Source organism: Sciurus carolinensis, chromosome 9, assembly GCF_902686445.1.
Source record: "Sciurus carolinensis chromosome 9, mSciCar1.2, whole genome shotgun sequence".
NCBI lineage: Eukaryota > Metazoa > Chordata > Mammalia > Rodentia > Sciuridae > Sciurus > Sciurus carolinensis.
The window spans coordinates 135,664,460-135,684,761 of NC_062221.1; the positions used below are offsets into that span (position 1 = coordinate 135,664,460).

General features: G+C 53.6%; 2 protein-coding genes across 2 annotated transcripts; one reads left to right on the plus strand and one right to left on the minus strand.

Moving 5' to 3' along the window:
• Window positions 1-403: 403 nt before the first annotated feature.
• LOC124993765 (uncharacterized) lies at window positions 404-7,537 on the minus strand. The gene is made up of 5 exons (XM_047565539.1): window positions 7,474-7,537; window positions 5,126-5,162; window positions 4,124-4,188; window positions 1,826-2,085; window positions 404-1,792 (listed from the first exon to the last, which is right to left on the minus strand). The coding sequence occupies exons 1-5, from the start codon at window positions 7,535-7,537 to the stop codon at window positions 1,409-1,411; spliced, it is 810 nt and encodes a 269-aa protein (XP_047421495.1). The 3' UTR covers window positions 404-1,408.
• On the plus strand, window positions 7,536-17,812 carry LOC124993766 (uncharacterized). Its single transcript, XM_047565540.1, has 4 exons — window positions 7,536-7,640; window positions 14,841-15,102; window positions 16,565-16,757; window positions 17,460-17,812. Exons 1-4 carry the CDS (start codon window positions 7,536-7,538, stop codon window positions 17,650-17,652), a joined length of 753 nt encoding a protein of 250 aa, XP_047421496.1. The 3' UTR covers window positions 17,653-17,812.
• Window positions 17,813-20,302: the final 2,490 nt, after the last annotated feature.

Genomic DNA, 20,302 nt, shown 5'->3' on the forward strand with positions numbered 1-20,302 from the left:
TTTATGAATGTGTTCCCTCTCTCCCTCCACCACTTGAAATAACTAACTGTACTGTAGAGCTTAGCAAACCCAACATAGGACTTTTTTCTTTCCTTATTAAGTCCTAAACTTTTACCTTTTTACTTTAAAGAAGCACTTTGCAGTTTATTTTGGACAAATCTTAATCCAGTATCATTCCTCATGCACTTTGGGACCATTATGAAGTAAAAATGTCTCACTTGAACACTGCAAGGCCATCACAGTTGAACTGACACCAAGAAAACTTCTAAGTGACTCACGGGAGGGTAGTGTATACAGCATGGATACGTTGGAGAAAGGGATGATTCATGCTTCAGGCAGGATGGAATGGGATACACAAGGTTTCATCATTCTTCAGAATAGCACACAGACAACACAGTTTAAAACTCACAATGTTTTTTATTCCTGTAATTTTCCACATAATAGTTTTGGGCCATGGTTGACTCCCAGTAACTAACACACTGGAAAGAGAAACCTTGAATAAGTTGGGCCAACTTCATGGATCTGAGATTTCTCTCTCACATACAGAAGTAGACATACATAGATATATGACAGCTGGCAGAAAACAACCAGGACACAGTCCCGTCTACCATCACACTTAATATTCTCCCCTCAAATCTTGCAGGTTCCTCTAAGACCCTGAATGTCCCAGATTCAAGTATTACAATTGCTGCTATTTTTAGCAGGTTATATAAGTTACAAAGTTTTATAAGGTATTTAAGTGACCACTCTTACTTTTGGAAGAATACCATAAAGTGGAGCTTGGTTCGGAAGGAGGCTCAGATGATCCACTTGAAGAGACCTTGGCAGTTTGACCCTCCTCGTGGATACTGAGAGTACCGTGTTTATGGAGTTGGTTTTGGGGATCCGTGCACCAGAGAGTTCCTGGCACCTTCATGTTTACCTGTGGTCTCTTCTTTGGATGCTTTGGTGAACAGCCAGCTACAGCAAAACACAGGGAACTTCTCAGTCCCCAGGAAGATTTCTAGCTGCTCTGGTGTTTATTTAAACCAGGCTGCTCAGTCAAATTCTGTGAACCAAGACATTCCTTTGTGGGTGGGGAAGAGGGCGGCCAACACATGAATTTTAGTCTAGGCTCAGCTACTTCCTTTCCTGACCTGTGGCTATTAAAGGAACATTTCTAAAATTGGATCAACCAAAACGTGATGTGGAAAGTGCCTATTGAGCATGTCCTATGTGAAAGACCAGAATTACCAAGAGCCCAGGACGGAGAGGGCCACGCCCTACCCTCCTGGCTTCCCGGTGCACAAAGCTCCTCTCGTGGTGGTCTGCCTGTCCACTACCTGCGGGGCAGGCAGGGTTGGTGCCTCCTTTTGAGGATGAGAAAACAGGTTTAGAGGCACAAAAGATCTTCCAAAGGTCGCAGGGCTCATCCATGGCAGAGCTGAGACAAAACACGGATCTGGCGGACATCCAGCGTCTGTTCCTCCACCCTCACGACACAGCGCTGCAGATGTTTGTAGGACAACTCCAAGTCCTGTTCAGTCACAGAGCATTCAGAATTTGGGAACCGAATGAAGCTCGTCTCAACCAACAAAATCTGTAGCTGCCTACGGGGACCGAGGAACAGCCGTTGCTGCCGCTCTTCACACGCCCTGAGGGTTTCTAGAGCATTGCTGAGATTCCTCCCTCTCTGGCGCTCATGTCTGCAGCCCCTCTTGGTGTGGACAAAGGGACAAGTTACAGGGTGCACCACGGCGAAGAGATCGCCTGGGATGACCTGCAGCAGGAAGAAGAGATCGCCTGGGATGACCTGCAGCAGGAAGAAGAGATCGCCTGGGATGACTGCCAGCCTGATGCTGCCGAGACAGCCTGACCCGGGTCCTGGTCTTCCCTGGAGCACACTAGGGCTGGCAGACCTGCGGGTGCCCCTCACGACCGGCACTTCCCTCTGTGGGGGCCGAGCCTTCTGCCCTTGCACTTCTGCCCCAGCCCCACAGAGCAGACTCGGGGCGGTGGTGACCCACACAGAGTCCCTCGGGCTCCAGGCAGAACCGGGGTCCCAGTCAGCACAGCGGGGCCGGGAGAGCGCCGACACCACAGGAACTCAGAGGAGGGCCTTGCAGGAGAGGAGAGGGCCACTGCCCGCTGCCCAGGAACAGGGACACACCCGCCAGCCTCTCTGCCCTCTTGGTGTTCCCTGCACAGCCACCTGCAGCCCACCTTCCTTCAGCCCTCTCTCCGCCTCCCACCAGGGGGCACAGATACGTTCATCTTTCTGAACCAGCAGTTTGGTGTCCCCAGCTGGGAAGCTTGTGAGCCTCCCCCAAGCTGAGTTTAAAGGCATCTAGCTCAGAAGCAGCTACGATTAAAGTTCGCAGGGAGCCAGAGCCAGAGGGGGACGAGTGGAGTCGTCATGCAGCTTCCAACCCGTCTGGGGATGGTCGCGTGGGTCGAGTGGCAGACCCAAGCTTCCCCGTGCAGGAATCGGTCATGGAGTTTGGAGATCCGACAAGGTCTTAGCTCATCAGCTGTGTGTACACTGCCTCACCCTCGTCCTCAGGGTGGGAGCTGAGGACAGGGGACGGACAAGAGCAGCTGGGCACCCGTGACCTCTCTGAGACCCCCAAAACTCAGCATCTTCCTTGATCCGCTGGAGGCGTCCTCTGCCTGTCACTCAGGTGGCAGATCACCACGGCCCACCATGGAAAAGTTGGGGTCTCCTCTTGCAGAACCTCAGCCATCTGCAGGCAACAACCACTCCTGCAAGATGGCACCACACAAGCAGGATGCGTGGTCCGCAGCTCCTCCTGCAGCCGGGCAGTTCCACACCGCTGGCTCCGGTGGCTTAATTCCACAGAAGTACGGACCTCACCTTCCTGAGGAGCCTGGGCCCTGCACAGCCAGGGCTGTGTGGCCACCCCTGTCGCCTGCTCCCCTGCAGTGCAGCTCAGACAGCACGGAAGTGTGAATTCCCAGCAAAGCACCCACTCTCCCTCCCGCCTCACGAGGGACACCCACAGGGTCTCAGCCCACTCTTTCCATCCACGCATGTGTCTCCACGCCCAGTTCCTCATGACCCACACGCTGGGCCAACTCAGGGCTGCCACGGAGGCCGACTGGCACCTAGACACTGGCAGACCTCAGACCCCAGGATGCTGATGTGGAGGACCAGCCATCTGGCTCAGACCCTCTCTCTGTGGGAGTAGGAGAGCCACAGAAAGGAACCAACTCTAGCTCGAGCAACGCCCAGGATTCACACAATGGGGCAGAAGCAGAGGCCCCATGTAGGGATTCTGGCTGTGCCCACTCCTTCCTGTCTACGCCTGAAACAGACACAGTCTAGGAAGCAGACACCAAGTGGAGAGGCTAAGGGGACAGGGGACACTAGGACGGTGGTTTGTGTTGCTGTGACCAAAAGACCTGGCAAAAACAACCTAGAAGAAGAAAAGTCTATTTTGGCTCATGGTTCCAGAGGTTCAGTCCACAGTCGGCCAACTCCATGGCTCTGGCCCGAGGTGAGGCAGGACATCGTGGAGGAAGGAGTGAGAAGGACAACAGCTCAGGACACAGCCCCAGGAAGCAGAGAGAGCTCCGTTCTTCAGGGACAGACACACACCCAAAGGCAAGCCCCCAGCGACCCACCTCCTCCAGCCACACCCACCTGCCTTCAGACACCCTGTGGATCCACGTCAGTGGATTAATCCACTGGTGAGGTCACACCTCTCACAATCCCATCACTTCAGCTCTGGACGTTCCTGCATCATCTCACACCTTTGGGGGGCACCTCATATCTCAGCCACGGCCATGTGCTCAGCAGCCACTTCAGGGACAAGACAACGGGGGACGTGAGGAGGCCACAAAGTGGGCACACAGTCTCCCCCTCCATGAGTCCTGCTGTCACCCCACACACCTGGCCCTGACCACCAGCCCTGCACCTGGGAAATTCCTCCTCAGCCTGCTCGCCATTCTCACCCACAAGTTCCCCCCTATTTACTCTGCAAAACGCCTGGGTCTTGGCTCTCCCCCGACAATGGGCTCGCGTGGCAGGGCTCCTGTCCTGTGGAAGTGCACTCTGACCCCTCGCCAGCTCCTGGCGCGCCAAACAGCCCTGCTCAGAGGAGCTGTGGCTCTGTTCCCTTACCCGCCACCCGCCACGCACTGCCGGGAGCTGCCAGGCAGCGCCACGTGATGCTGGTGTGCAGGGACCTGCGCCAGCGCAGGAGGGCAAGTGGGGAGTCACATGTGGCGTTCAGCTTCACCTTCCGGGCGGTCAGCAGGAGCCCCAGGTGATGTCCAAGAAGGAGAAAACAGTGGGCACAGGGAGAGGTCAGCTCACAGGGTCACGGGGTCCCGTCTCCCGGGCCTGTGCACGTGTCTCACTTCTGTCTCACGGGAGCTGCCCTGAAATATGGCACAAGTGTATCCAGAAAGAGTGTGTGCCACGGGCAAAGGGCCGGTGGGCAGCACCCAGAGCTTCCTACAGAACTGAGGACAGACGGCGGGCGGTCATAACCGGGGAGCGCAGCAGTACCAGACAGCGGAGCGAGGCGAAGAGGTCACCAGGAGCAGGGCGAGCTTCCTGACGCCTCCCAGCACTAACCAGGCACAGTGCTCCCCAGGTACTGACCACGTCTCCGCAAGTCAGATTCTGGAAGGGGAAAAGAAGGTCACAGCTGGTTTCAGTATTGCTCATCACAGGGAACCAAGAGACCACAGGCCAAAAAGAAAACAGAAAAGGAGAGTACTGACATTATACATGAACCTTAATAAAAATATAACCATTAAGACCAAAAACAATAAGCCTTTCATGGTGACAACAGTAACATATTCTTTGCTACCCCTTCCACTCAGAGGAAGAGTCTAATTTCCATCTTCCAAGATACAGGCTGGCCCAAGTGACCTGCCGAAGCCCAGAATGTGGTAGGAATGCTATTCCAGTATTTCTGGAACTGGATCATAAGAAGTCCTGAAGCTTCATGATGGGCCCCTCTGGACAGGCTCTGTGGGAGCCCCGAGTGTCCATGTAAGAAGTCCATCCATCCCACAGGCACTCTGCCTTAGTCTTAGCCTCACAGCCCAGCGTTTGCCTCGAGTCAGCACACATGGGAACAAAGTCACTCGAGTCCTCTAAGCCAACACTTACCAGTCAACTATCAGGACGTGACCTCCGTCCATGACTCCTGGAACAGAAGAATCACACAGCCATCCCTGCACAATTGCCTGGCCCACAAAATCATCTCTCAGTATGAGTTCATGATGTGTTTTATCTTGAAAGAAATCAGAATTATCTTTAAGAAGATATAAACCACCCACTGAAATGTAGAACCAACCCAGCAGCGCTGAGCACCCACAGTGTCACCCAGTGGTGTCTAAACACCATGCCTCACCCAGAGAACACAGCTGCTGGGAGCAAGAACTGAAGGAAGCACAGGGGTAAACCTAAGATTTTGGAACCCAGAAAATAAGGAAACTACCAAAAATTACTGGGGACAGGTCAGAAGAAATTAGGAGTCCATTTGAATAAGCTCTTACCCAAATGCACAATTTCAGCATCATTAAGAATGATAACTATAACATATTAAATCCATACATTTATAATAGTATTTAACAGTTCAATGGTCAAAACTGGACAATGGCAATGAACTCCATCCTTACTTTGAAACCAATAAAGAAAAAGGATCAGGAATTGAGGGTGCAGTTTCCCATGCAGCTCACTGTACAAACTCCAGGGTAACAAAGGAATCAGTGAGGGAAGGGTTCCAATTCACCAACAAAGAAGTGGCCTAAGGTCATATTGAAATTAATTAATGGATCAAGGCAAGAGTAATCACCTGGAAAAAAAAAAAAAAAGAGAGAACCCGACATTGACTACTTTCTGATAAAAGACCCCAGATCAACATCTAGGAAGCTGCTTTGACTCGCCCAAACATTTGAACCTGAATCTGATCAAATCCCTGGATCTAATCACCAAAGTACAGGGAAAACTAGGGATGGAGCAACACATCAGATAAAATCAACAATATCATTTAAATGTTTCCTATACAGGTATGTATAAGAAATTACAGGGCAAATAAATGCTTTGGTTTACTCAATAATAAATTACAATACCAGGAGAGAGATTCAGTAAACCAATCCAAGTGAACCAAACCTGTTTGGGTTCCAATACAAACTGTAAAAAAAATTAAATATGTAACACAATTGGGGAAATGTGAACACCGACTAGATAGTTGGTGATATTTTAAAATATTATTTTTACTTGGAAAAATGGTTTGTGGTTACTTTTTTTGAGTTCCTCTTCTGTTCCTTATCTTTCAGATACTGCATACTGAAATATTTAGAGAAAGTGCTTCCAAATATTTGGGAGGGGCAGAATCAGGGGGAGAGAAGAACCAGACTGGCCACGTTTTGGGGATCATGAGGCTGAATGGCGAGTACATCAGGCTCACGAAACACTGCTCTCTGGGTTGGGATAGTCTTCTAGTTTCCATAATAAAAGTTTTTTTTAAATCAGGCTTACAAATAGTTTTCAGTGACATGAGTATGCTTGTGGTATAATCAGTAGAAAAGCAGATTAAACCTCAATACAGGCAGAGCCAGCCCGGCAGATCAGCGTGCTCTCTGCCAGGCCACCATCGCTGTCACGTTATTATGGACACATGTCATCCCCACTCTCCACTGACTGTCCAACTTTCTACAATAAGCACAGCTTGGATACCTAGAGAAAACAGATTTTATTCTGATTTTTATGAGCAGATGAGTCATGGCCATGGGAAATGATGCCTAGAGCCTGGAGTCTCCTGTGGCGGAGACGCCTCTCAGAGGGCTGGTGTCCACCCACGGGCTTCTTAGCCCTGAGTCCACCTCCTACCAGAGGCAGCAAGTGTGTCCTGGGTTCCTAACCTTCATAAGTGAAGGATTTCCTTGCTTCTTCTTCCAGAGTTCCACCTAGTGTCTCCAAGGAATGAAAGTCCCCAAAATTACCCAGATGCAACTCCCCGGATGTTCCCCAAAGGAACAGAGCCAGAGAAATGATTAAGTTCTCATGTTCTAGAAACCTCTGGGCCCAAGATGACTAGAGTCCTTCCCTTCCTTCGTTTTGGTGAAAGACAGATCCTGAGGATTCTGCTCCCTCCTCTGGGCTTTCTCCAGGGAGAGCAGAGTCCATCCTTGGGCGTGGAGGCCGTCGGGGGCTCTCCTGGGCATTTCCTCAGAGACCCATCACCTGCACAAGCAAGGAGTTTCTTGTTCGTGTACAAGGAATTTTAATGCCACTGTCTTCTCAGGGACCTTTCTTTAAAGTCACAGAAAAGGAAGGGACAGAAATGTGAGAGAGTTTTGCCTTACCCACCAGCCTAGAAAGTTCCGGAAGACTATCCTGGGCCTTTCCCTCTCCCATGGACTCACGTACATCCTGGAAGGACCTCACCGGGCATTTTCTCCATAGTCGGATTTCTTCATGTTGGGTTTTGCTTTCCTCTTAAGGACGCTGACCTCTCTGGTAGGATCTTGGCTTGGGAATTTCTTGGATCTCCTGCTCGCAGATCACCACCGACATGGCCACCGTCATCTCAGTGAGTGCTGCCTTCCTTCCCTCCCGCTGCCTCCCCAAGTCTTCGCCAACCTCAACGAGCCCCTCTGGGCTGGAGGTTCATGGAAGGGTGAGTCGAGACCCCCGGAGGGTTTGCTGAGGAGCTGGGCTCCCAGCCTGTACCCAGCCCAGGCCTGGCTGGCTCTCTTCAGGAGGCACGCCCAGCTCACACCGCCTGAGAGTCCCACTCTGACACCTGAGGCCCCATCTAGCCTCCCCCCAAGGCCTCCTCCTCCTCTGCCTCTCCTGTTCCCCCTTCTCCCCGCCTCCTCCTCTTCCTCACCACAGGCACGTCTGTGGGGACCCCAGCTACCCAGGAGCAAGGGGGTGAGTCAAAGTCACAGCACTTGGACTGATTTTCAAGTCAATTTCACAGAAACTGCCATTTACAGGGGATCTGAACTAACCCAGTTGGTCACCTTTACGCTGAGTGAAGGTGAGAGGTGACGGCTGGGAAGCGTGGGGTTAAGTGCACTACATTATCAAAACCGAGTTTACGAGTTTTTTGCTTCTTTTAAATGTGACTAGAGGAGAAGGTTCCAGGAGGAACATGCCCACCCGGGATGTCTGCTGGCAGCCTGATCTACAGAACTCGGCGAGCTCTCTGCCTGTGATTCCTGTGAGGACTTAGAGACCACTTTACGGCTGTCTGCCTCCCCCTGGGGAATGTACCGGCCACCAAAAGCTCTTGTCAGGCCACCTCTGCTCACTGGGAAGTGGCAGGACGGAGGGCTGATGGAAGCCAGAGTTTTTAATTAATTTTTATTAACACATAATATTTGTACATATTTATATGAAACCAGATATACTTACCTGTCACAGACTGTCCACGCAGTGGCCGATGCTTCCTTTGAATATTATCATGGTGGCTTTTGATGCACAGCCAACCCCAGGTGTCAAACACCCATCCTTATTAAAATCACCATTAGGTCTATTTGACAAAACGGTCTCGGCAGACCTGCTGTCCCAGTTTCTGATAAAACCTGGAACTTGCCAGGAATCCAGGCTGGCAGTTGGCAAGGTCAGCCAGTTCACCAAGGCCGCTTTACTGGTGGTCCCCTCAGCTGCCCTTCCAGCTGGAGGCCCCCTCAGATGTTTTGGGAAGAGAAGGCCTGTTTGTTTCAGGCCTCAAGAGGGAGGCAAACATTTGTTAGAAGGCTCCAAAGGTCTTTGCAGAGATTTTCCACCAGGATTTCCAAGCCAAGGCTGCTTGTGTGACATTTGGGTATAGCGCGGGGGCTGCCCGGGAGCAAGCTTCCAGGAAGGCGCGCTTGGCGGAAGTTCGCCTGCGTGGTCTGTGGAGCCTGAAGCTCCACAGCTGGGCCCCGCAGAGACGCAGGCGACCTCTCAGGGAAAGCCCTGGGCCTCACGGCTCCTGCCTCCTCTGAGGAGCTGCCCATCTGTGACGGGACATCTCTTGGTTTGCTGTGGCTGTCACCCCCTGAATTGTCATCAGTGAAGGCTGATCACACAAAGGCCAGGTTCTCCAGCTCTGGACATGAAGGTTACTCACGTAGTGTAACCTGGACTGTGCATGAGGGTTGAATCCCATCGAATCCTGACCCCCAGACCTTGGGACAGGCCCTGCTTTGCAAAGGTAACCCAGTAGAATGAGGTCCTCAGGGCAGGCCCAGCCCACTGTGACATTGCTCCCCGGGAACAGGCAACGTGGACCCAGGCGCACACTGGGTCGGGGAGGTGGGGTAGGAAACCCACCAGAAGGCTGCCGCCACCAGGAGCGTCCGGGGTTACCCGGACCCAGAAAGGCATGGAGCACACCCCTTCCAGCACCGTGGGGTCGCGGCCCTGCCGACACCTCCCGTTCAGACTCGCCTACCTTCAGAAGCGGGGGAGTACACCCTGATGCTCTCGGCCACCGGTGAGGACACGCACACAGGCCTGAACCCTGACAGCTCCTGGGACTGGTTTATTTCCATCGCTCTGACACGCCGGCCCAGCTTGGTGTCCTGACCACAGCCAGTGGCTTGGTGGTGACCACTTACAGGCCCAGCGTCTTGAGAATGTGCTCAATATCAGGTTGACAGAACTAACAAATAAAGACGGAGGATACCCGGTCCAATCTGAATTTCAAATACACAAAAATTTTTACTATAAGTATGTCCCAAATACTGCATGGGACAGACATATACTAAAACCGTGTCTGTTATGTGTCTGAAACCCGACTTTACCTGGGCATCCTGTATGTGGGTGGCACTCCTAGAGAGAGGGCTTCTTTGGAATACTTTAAACTCCTGGAAAGGACGTGACCTGACAAGGCAGGTTGGGAGAATTCCCGTGGGACTGGTTCAGAGGACAGGCCTCTTTGCTTGACCTCAGACTGCTGTTCCCACAGTGAGGAGCGGAAATATAATTTACCCAGTAGATTCTGGCATTTTCTAAGTAGATAAAATATTTCTGTCACTGCGATGTATCTGCTGCAGTTCAAGAGGCAGCATCTGTCTGAACGCACCTTAGTCTGCCCGAAGAGAGGGTCGTCATCGAGGACTGTCCCAGACGACAGGTCCGCGTCAGGTCCGCGTCAGGCCATCAGCCCCGCGGGGTCCCACGCTCGGAGGGGCCTGAGTTCAACTCAGAACTCCGACGTTGCTGTGCTGACATTCCTAATCACTTTTGGGCAAGGGGCCCTGCGTTTTTATTTTGCATGGGGCTCCACGAGGGACGTGGCCAGCGCTGGGACAGGTGGAGCTGAGGACAGGCAGGCTACGCAGAAAGCGACTCATGGCTGAAGCAGACAGAGCTCACGTGGAGCGGCCCGAGCGCGGCGCCCTTCCCAGCCGCCGGCTGGCTTTGGCTGAATTGGCGTCTGGCTGCTTGGCAGCTTGCTGGGCTCCAGTGCCGTGTGACTGTTGCCCGGATCTCCTTCGCACTTGGCCTCTGGGCACCTGGCCTAGAACCTGCGTCTGGCGATCACAGTCGTGCGAGCAGCAACTTGAAGCCTGGGAGGAGGTGACCCGGGAGGCCCTCGAGCCAGCCGCCCCGGAGCCGCGGGCCTCTCGCCAGGCTTGTGTGGACCCCCGCCATCCGCGACTTTTCATTTCCAGTCCCTACTCTTTTCCTCCGTTCTCACGCACAGGTCCCCCTGCCGCCCCTGCCTTTCCTTCTAAATTCCCAGGCGCTGCCCCAAACATTCCCCCACCCCCTTCCATTATCCTTCCAGGCCCCAAGCCAACCCACGTCCTGCTCCGTCTCCCTCCAAGGAACAAGAATCAGAAGAGGAAATTGATCTTGTGCTTGTTAACATCTCTTAAAGGTCTTGACAAGGGTACCGAAGCCAGCACTGAGGGAAGAAATCTTGAAAGTTAGTTTCCAGTCTGGTTCCACCTCTCCACACAGAGAGCCTCAGAAGGACACGTCTGCAAAGATTCCGGCTTGTCATCTCTGCTCTGTGACTCTGGGTGAGTTGCTTACCCCTTGGGATCTTGGTGTCTTCCTCTCTACAAAAAGTACTAAATTAAATAATGATCTCATGAGACTATAATTTGAATATCAAAGGTCTAACCATTAGTTATTCCCACTAACCACAGCAGGCATTTTGTGAATCTAAATTTGTGATCCTCTGTATTCATCAGCCATTGCTGGGGTAATGCTACATAACAAACAGTCCCAAATCTTACAGCTTAGGACAACAAATGTGCATTTCCTGCTCTCCCCGTTTCTGCAGGCTGGCTGGGCAGCTCTACAGATTGAGTTCAGGGGAGGTCCATGTGGCTCTTACTCTGGAACCAGGCCAACCTCTCTGCAGCTACTTGGACATCTTTTCTCATGGTGAATAGCCAGGGCAAAAGAAGCCAGACCAAACCACACAGCACAGGCAGGGCCTGGGTCACTTCAGTTCACTTGCCCAAAGCAAGACATGCAGCCACATCAGGCCACAGAAAGGGCCAGAAGGAAAGAAAGAATACTCTCTACCATGCCCGGGTCCTCTGCACCCTCTAAATTACAGGCAATTTCATGTTGCCAGGTGTTATGGGTTGTATTGTATCCCTCTCTCCCCAGAAAGTATGTTAGAGTCCTCCTCGCCCGAGGATCCCAGGATCTTTACAGGGCCTTCACAGAGCTGGGGAAGGCAAAATGAGGTCTTCAGGGTAGACCCTAACCCAGTGTAGCTGGTGTCCTCAGATGGGGACACTCAGGCACTGACATAAGCAGAGAGAGAAGACAAGCAGAAGACAGAGACGCAAGCAGAGGGCACTGGACGGACCCCCTCCTGCCAGCCTCAGGGGAACCAGCCTGGTCTGACTCCTGGGCTCCAGAACCACATCGGGAAGTTGCCATTGGTGCTTTATTCCAGTGGCCTGGGAAGCCAACACACCACCGTAGGTACATCCGCCTGGAGGGAGGGGCCGTCATTTCCATAAGATCCCGAGGGAGGATCCGTGATCCACCAGGGGCAACCAGCTGTCCCCAGGAGTTCCGGTCACTTTGGCGGAAAGGCCAGGTCAACCCCAGAGCAGCCCCTGTGGGCCAGAGACCTGATTTGGTCCCAGCCCATCTTGGGATGTCTCTGCAGCCCAGGCTGCCCCTACGAAGCCACCACCCTGGACAAGGGCCAGCCTTCTTGGGTCTTGCACTGCGGGGCCGGCCGAATCAGCTTGTCTCCTCGGAATTCTGATTCACCCCGATCAAGAAGGGCCAGGCACGGGCAACCCAGGGTGCACCTAGGATCTCGGCTCTCACACTCAACGGCCAGAGGCCTTGCCCAGGGCCCCAGGCCACTGGCCCCAAATGAATTCAAGTAAAACCTGTTGACCAAATAAACAAGATGCTAAATTGACCTAATTAATCAACTGCTGTGTTTTGCAGGATTACTTAAGAACTTTAACAGAAATGCTTTAACAGCATTGATGAGAATTTTGGCTTTTGATGATTAAAGATAAAGAAAAGCCTATTTCGTCAAGACTTTAGCATTTAGCATTGAATTTTTCATATTATGCTGGCATCAAAGTGAGAGAAAATGTAAGGTGATTGGTCTGATGAATTGATCTTTACCCAAGATCACATATCCAGTTGCCCAGGCTGTGTACTATGCAAAGGAGCACTTCTGAGGCAGGACAGCGAGGTTCCACCTGCTGTAGGTAGCATGAACAGCAGTGTCGTAAGGGACTGAGACTCACGGTGGCTGCATCTCAGATGGGGAGGAACAGCAGCTCAAAAAAGTGTGCATCCAGAAAGCAGTTAATGAGCCCTCCCTGCACCGTGCTAAGTTCTGAGTCTTGAAAATGGTGCATTCCAGGAGGCTTTCACGGGCAAGCTGGCTGGGACACTTCCAGTAGTGGGGAGCTCATTACCTGCAAAATCAGCCTACCCCACAACTGGACGACAGCGCCTAGCCTCCTCAGAAATGCCCAGCCCCCACCAGCACACAGCTGCCCCCCCAGCCAAAGACCCACGGGCAGCCCCGCCCAAGCCGGCAGGAACGTCCCTGCAGCTGGTGGCTCCTGGCAATACCAAAGAGCAAGACAGCAGCCACTCCACATGCCGACGCGCCACAGGGTCCCCAAATCTGGGAGCGCAAGGAGCTGCCTCCCACGAAGGCCTCCGCACCTCAAGGAGGTGAGTCTCCCCCAGGTCACTGGAAAGGTGCAGCACAAAGCCAACCACAGCCCGAAAGGCTGCGCTTCCCCCGTAAAGCCAGGTGACAGCCTCCCGGCTCACAGGCAGCCGAGCACCTGTGAGATCCCCAACCCCCAGTGGCAGCTCAGCGCTCAGAGCCTCGCCACGAAAGGGCTGCCACCTGCCCGCTGTCCCGCAGCCGGCAGAGGACAGAGCAGGCGGAGGGGACGCCCAGAGAGACCTGCCCAGAGCAGCCACAGGGTCTAGCGAGTGGGTTAAAAGAGGAAACCCAGAGTCTTGGGAAACGAAGGCAGCAGAGTCGGGGCCGGGCGAAGAGGGGAGGAGGCCAGCTGGGGCCCCGGACGGGAGCCTCCAGAAGCAGGCCACCCGGCCCACCCTGGCTGCAGGAGACCCAAGGACACGCTGGCACCTGCCGGCTTCCCCTCTTCCTGCCCAGGCACCTGCAAGACCCTGCTCCCAAGCTGCGGACTGCGCAGGGCCACAGCCAGTGATGGACAAAAACGGAACTAGAAGAGAAGAGGACGGAGCAGGGCGAGCGCGGGTCGGGTCGTGTTAAGGTTCAGAAATAAGCACACGTGCGTGTCACACAGGTGGAGCGTCCTAAAAAGCTAAAACAGGAAAAACCCAACCTGACGTACCTAATGCTCGAAACGTTTGGACCACCGACATGATACCACACGTGGAGATGTCACACCATGGAACTTTGTTTCATGCACAAAATTGTTTGAAATATTATTTAAAGTCGCTATCAGTCTACATAGGTGAGGTATATAGAAAACGTAAATGAATTTCATGTTTAGACTTGGGTCCCATTGCCCTGAGACTGCTCATTTTGCTTATACAAATGTTCTCAAATCCAAAAAAGTCTGAAATCTGAAACACATTGGTCCCAAGCATTTCAGATAAGAGATTTTAAGTATACACACACACAAACACACACACACACATATACACACACATATATATGCACATCTATATAGACTAGAATCAAAAATGTCAGCATGCACAAGGCATGCTAAAAATATCATTTTAGATAGACAGAGATATGTACTGTTAGTCTGCTTTCCATTACTGTGGCAAAATACCTGAGATAATCCACTTATAAAGAGGAAAGGCTTATTCTTGCTCATGGTTTCAGAGGTCGCTGATCCTGTTGCTCTGGGCCTGTGGTCGCACAGTACATCAGGGTAGAGGTGTGTGGAGGAAGCCTGTTCATTTCCTGATTCCCCGGAAGCCAAGGTCCCACCCTCCTCTTCAAAGGCACCTCCCCAATGACCTGCCCTCCTCCCACTAGACTCCTCCTCCTAAAGGTCCCACTACCTCCCAACGGTGCCATGGGAACACCTTAAATCCAGGGCTTTGGGGACACTCAGTCAAACTGCAGCATATACACATCACAAACATTCACGGGCACACGTAAGTGCATGGTCCCACCTTGGTCTTGCACACAGGGACACGCAGAGCAGGACATGGGGATCTGGCTGTGACTGACAGCTGGGAAGGACCCATAACCTTGGACGGAGGGTCAGGAGAGCCCTGGGCGCAGTGGAGGCGGAAGGTGTGGCGTCCTCAGCAGTTCCCGTAGGGAGAGGGCGGCGTCCCTTCCTTCCTGGAGACGCAGGGAAGGAACTGATGCTAAGTGCAGCAGCTAAATCCTGGTTAGGTCACTTCCCAGTGTGAAGGGGCTTTCACAGGTACCGCCAGGGCCCCTTTGCATCCACACGATGTCCCCAGCTCCCTCCGCAGCCCTTGGCCCCGGGAAGTCCCCGTTTTCACCTGCGCAGGAAGCACCGAGCGCCGGGGCTCCTGGGCGGGGCGCCACCTGCAGCGAAGCCAGCCAGACGGAGGCCTCGCACGACTCGCGGGGGTCCCCCTAAGGCTGGTGCATAACGAGAAGTCCGAGGCGCGAACTCTCCGAGCCCCGGAACTCCAGGCAGGTATTAGAAAGCGGGGTCCAGGGAGGGTGGAGTCCACCTTCGCTCTCGGTTCCACCCGCCTGCTGCGGGTTCCGGGGGTTCCGTGGTCTGGGTGTTTGCGTCTGCCCCTCCCCCAGCACTCCACCTGTCCCTGGGCTCCCCAGGGCTCCATGTCCCTCGAAGGTCAGGCTGGGACCTCGGCTGTCAGCACACTCTCTCCTCTCCTCCTCCCACACTCCTCCAGGGCAATGGTGGCAACAAGGCTTGCTGAGCACGGCAGGAGCACCACTCACCCCAAGCAACCCTTGTGTTTCCCACTGAGAGCCCCGCGGCCAGGGAACCCCTCGCTGCCCAGGAACCCGGGGCAGACCTGACAGCTGGTCTCCGGAGCCATGCAGGAGCCCTCCTCCAAACGCCGGAGCCCATTCACCCCGACCTCCCATGGGAAACACTGCCATCCTCCATCCCCTCCTGTGAGACAGAACAGAGACACCAAGGCGCACTGCACTTTCCCAGGTCACACAGCTAGAGATGGTGGAACTGGGATTCCAGCCCAAGTTCTGGCCTCAGGACCCCCTCCACTCCCTGATCCATGCCTCCTGCCCTCCCCAGCACCGCCCAGATTCAGCCCTGCGCTTCCAAAATGTGGCCACAGGAGCAGAGGTCAAAGGGCTAAGGCCACAAGTGAGGCATGCAGCGGCCTCTAGAAGCTGGAGAGGCAGGGGAGGGGCTCTACCTGGAGCCTCAAGCAGGAACTGACCCAGCTGAGCCCTCTGTGACAGTCCAGTGAGACCCGAGTCAGACTCTGAGCCCCAGAACTACACAGTGACACGTTTGTGTTGTGTAAGCCACTGTGTGTGATTTGTTACAGCAACAATCAGAAACTAATGGTTTTACCTCATCCTAAGACTCTTACAATCTAGTAGGAAAAAAGTGCAAAGGTCATTCACAGTGAACGTCAAATATTTATGCAAGAGTGAAGCAGGGTAGAAGTGACTTGCCGCTGCCTGCCAGCAGTGGCGAATCACCGCTTGACAGATGGCATGCGACAGCTCACACAGACAAAGCACGTTCCCTTCTAAGCCCCTGTTACACTTGGTAGTCATCAGGCTTGGCACCAACATTCCGCATTTTTTGGTTGAATTCAAAGGTAGGAGAGCACACAGCTCATAAACACAATTTGCTTGGCCCTCCAAAAGAATTAATTTAGATTTTTTTGTTGTTATTTTTTATACTGGGGATCGAACCAGGGGCGCCTAACCAGCAAGCCACATCCCCAGTCCTTTTTATATTTTATTTTGAGACAACGTCTCACTAAGTTGCTGAAGCTACTCTTGAACTTGTGATCCTCCTGCCTCAGCCTCCTGAGTTGCTGGGATTATAGGCGCGTGTCAAATTTAAATTTTGAATTTGTTGCCAATATTTAAACTTCTGGAGATGTGATATCAAAATAAAACTTTTCTTCTTCCTTTAAAAACATCAGGAGACCTGGCAACACGGAGTCCCGGATTCCCGCTGCTGACACTCGGCAAGCCAGGGCTGCCTCTGCAGAAGGGCCGGGTCTCCTGCACCTTCTCCCCTGACCCATCAGCAAGCACTGCTCCAGGTGAAAGTTGGCAGGAAGCTGTCCAGAGGAATGACCTCCCCTCGCGACTGGATTTCTCTTGCCCCTGCCTGTGAGCTCCTTGAGGGCAGCCTGTCTGGCTCTTTAAATAGACTCCAAGGTCCCAGAACCCCCCAGTGTGCCCAGCCTCACTCCTTAGCAGGCCAGTCTGGGCTTGGCCACGTCCCCTGGTGGGCTCCTCCCTGGCGTTCAGCAGTAAGGCACACACCATGCTCCTAGCTGGGGAGACTTAATACAAACCCAAGGACAAGCCAGCACCCAGCAGAGTTTCACGTGAAAAATAAAGAATGTGAGTCAGTCCCCAATGTGCTGCAGTCCTCTGTGGACGACAGCAGAGGACAGACGGTTCATAGGGAGTCCTGGCAGCTGGCTGGAGGCCTAGAGGTTGGAATCAGATGTCTGCAGATTCTTTGGGGGACAGAATTCAAGGGGTCTAGAACTTGCCTAGGAAAATAATGTCATTTTCACTTTCATTAATATCTAGCTGAAATTAGTATTTCCTTCCTGGGGAATAGACAGGCCACACAGCGTCAGGAACAGTACCTAACACTTGGTCACTGATCAGAAATCAGAGTCTTTCACCAAATGTCACATTTGCTCCCAAGATCTCAGAATAGCATGTTTGTCCATCACTACTTTAAAGTTAGCTATGGGACGTGTCCATAGAGCTTATGCAAAGTGTGTTAGAAAGAAGGTTACACATTTTTCAAAGAAGACTTGAAAACTGTCCGTGTTGGTTCCCCTTGTGATCCAGAGCGTCGACACTTAGAGACAGACTAACTCGGGGTCTGCAGAAGCCACGGCACCGGCCCTGGCCAGGAGCGCAGCGCAGAGCTGAGGACGCAGGGGACCCGGCGCGCCGCGGCAGGCCAGCTGGGACAGACTCCCGGGAAGGCTGGGGACCCGGCTGCAGAGCTCACCAGTCACACTGCAGGAAACCGGGCTGACGCAAGGCCTCTGCGCAGCGGCGACGGCTGGGTACAAAGGCGCTTTATTCTCACCTAACAGTTTCCAGCCAGCGAGCCCCGGCCGCAACCCGGGAACTGCCCGGCTGGCAAGCTGGGCGTGTTGTCGTTTTTTTAAATAAAGAAACTGAATCTCAACGAAACTTAATGCCTCTCCTGGAGTCGCTGGATCCGTCCGCGCGGGGGCAGAGGGAGGCCCGGCGCTGTCCTCTGAATCCCCGCACCTGACCAGGCTGCGGCGCACCTGCGGCTACTGCGCATGCGCCCTGGGATGGCCCCGCCCCGCCAGGCTGGCCTCCCAGCCACCTGCCCTGCCCGCCGGCCCTGCCCAGCACTGCATGCAGCGCTTAGGCGGGTGGGACGGCGGGTGCTGATGATCACTGGGTCAGGTGTGCACAGCTGGCCGCGTAGTCGCTGGTCTCCTCGCAGGCGTGGCACTACGTCGCAGGTCTTTGCCTGCAGGGTCGAGGAGCCTTAGCACCAGTGGTAATGAGGGAAGCCCGCACCAGCCACCCACCCTCTCCCGGGTAGTGATGAAATGCACGTCGAAGTCCTAAGGCCCTTCTGTTTCCTGACCCACCGGCCCTTGCAGTTGCTTCGACTGGGTCCCCCATCAAAGCCCAGGTCCTAGAGAGGAGGGCTTGGGTTTCTGGTCCTCAGCAGGTTGGTGATCCGTGGTGGTAAATCTCCTGGGGAGCCAGCTTCAGATCCCCAGCAACAGTGATAGGAAAGACATTTTTCTCCCATTTTACAGATTCAAAATCGAGCCTTCAGCAGTGGAAGTGGAAGCTGAGTCCCTGCCTGGTCCTGGTCCTGAGCCCTCATCCCCCCACCTTGGTCCTGTGTAGGACAGAGGGCAGGCAGACCCCGCTGCTCTGGATGAATCTGGATCACCCTTCCTCTGTGTTCTGCAGGCATGATCACCTCCAAATAGGACCTTGAAGACAACCCAGGCTTATACCCTCTGGCCTCTTAAAACTCCAATTTCTGGGGACCCTTGTCACAGAATTGCATGGAGAGGAGCTGGGATTTTTTTTTTAGGATACAAGGTCCTGTTTAAACTGCATTCTGTTTTGCAAACTCCCCGTGTTTAGGTCAATCTCCTGAGTCTGTCAGAGTGGGGGCCAGTGGGGGCCTCATGACTCAGCCTGGCAGGTTGCATAAGCCTCGTTCACGTGCGATGAATGAGAATCAGGAGCACATATCTGAATAAGCCTCTGCTCATCATCAGATGCTGGATAGCGTGTCAGCCTTCTTGGGACAGGGAGGCTGTCTGCTCTCTCCAGCTCTCGGAGCAAAAGGCAGCTCCTTGGGCCTGTGTGTTTCCAGGGAGGGTTGCTGTGGGGAAAGCTGGGGTCTCACCCGCTATTTTGCTGACTTCCTGCAGGCTCTGGTTTGGTCTGGCTTTCTCCACAGCTGCCGGGCGCCTTGTGCCTTTAGCCTGAGTCCCAGAAGGGTAGGTGCAATTGCTCTACCAAGGTCAGTCCCAACTTGTGATGGTCTGTCTTACAATTTTTCAACTTTGAGATGGTGCAAAGCCAATATGCAAGAAATCTTACTTGGAATTAGTTTTGAATTGGGAAGATAATCTTCTCTCAGCACGCTGGGCAGCAGCAGTGAGCCGCAGCTCCCAGTCGGCCCTGTGAAAGGAGGAAACTTTGACACTCTCTATGCCATACAGCTAAGCCAGGGCACAGGGTAGGGTAACTGTGCTGAGCCCTGTTCCTGGCTTTATCAGGACACAGTCACATTGCAAGTGGAGGAGCATCTGTAGCTGGAAGCACAGAGCAAACACCCAGGGCTCCTGTGTGCACGTGGAGAGCTGCTCACAGTGGTGTTTGGAACAGAAATTAGAGACTCCTTGATGGCCCCCCTCACGGTGACTTGGACATTCACCTCTCTGTTCCAGTCTGATCATTTGATCAGTCTGATCAGTGAATTAACAGGAGGAAGATTCCACCCTACACCACCTCCATTCCCAGCCCACGCCTGCCCTGCTCCCTCCCGGCCCAGCTCAGACGTGCCACATCCTCATCTGCCTGGACCCCCTGGGAAAGCTGTTGGCCTGGGTGGGTATTGGGCACTTTGGGTCCCTCTAGAGCTTTTACTCATCCCCCCCACCTGGGGAGGGCGGGACCCATATTTTATTTCCACTCCCTCAAGCTGCTGGCCATGGAGGAGCGTTTTCACAGGGAAGGTGCTCAGTGAGTATTTTCAGGGGGCAGAAGCATCAAGAAGCCCTGGTGTGCTGCTGCTTAGGAACGTCTCTGGGTCTGCAGACACCGTCAGAATGGACGCACCAGGCCTGGGCCCCACAGCCTGGAGTGAGCTTTAGGTCCTTCACTAAATCAGGAAGCCACAGCCTCCCCGGAAACAGGCCTCACAGTCATCCTGCCTGCAGGGAAGTTCCCACAGGTCCTTCCAACCTGCTCCTGTTAGGGATAGAAAGAGCCTGGGCTTTGGGGTCAGTAGACCTGTGTTCAAGGCCACTTCACACTTAGTACCAATGTCAGTAGAACTCTTAACCTGCGGGGACCTTGGCCACTCCCCTCCTCTGGTCTTCCGGAAGAGTCCTGCCTAGCGCACCCAGTTCCTCCCCTTCCTGCACCCCTCCAGGGGGACTCTCCCTTGT

What these genes read in the sequence shown, in the direction of transcription:
- LOC124993766 (XM_047565540.1), top strand. Translation starts at nt 7,536, where the DNA reads ATGGCCACCGTCATCTCAGTGAGTGCTGCCTTCCTTCCCTCCCGCTGC. An exon ending in GGCTGGAGGTTCATGGAAGG is followed by an intron (nt 7,641 to 14,840) that starts GTGAGTCGAGAC and finishes GTCACTTCCCAG; the next exon opens with TGTGAAGGGGCTTTCACAGG. An exon ending in GATTTCTCTTGCCCCTGCCT is followed by an intron (nt 16,758 to 17,459) that starts GTGAGCTCCTTG and finishes CTTGTGATCCAG; the next exon opens with AGCGTCGACACTTAGAGACA.
- LOC124993765 (XM_047565539.1), bottom strand. Translation starts at nt 7,537, where the DNA reads ATGTCGGTGGTGATCTGCGAGCAGGAGATCCAAGAAATTCCCAAGCCA. An exon ending in CAGTGCGTGGCGGGTGGCGG is followed by an intron (nt 2,086 to 4,123) that starts GTAAGGGAACAG and finishes CCCTCCTCTGAG; the next exon opens with TTCCTGTGGTGTCGGCGCTC. An exon ending in TCGGCAGCATCAGGCTGGCA is followed by an intron (nt 1,793 to 1,825) that starts GTCATCCCAGGC and finishes TTCCTGCTGCAG; the next exon opens with GTCATCCCAGGCGATCTCTT.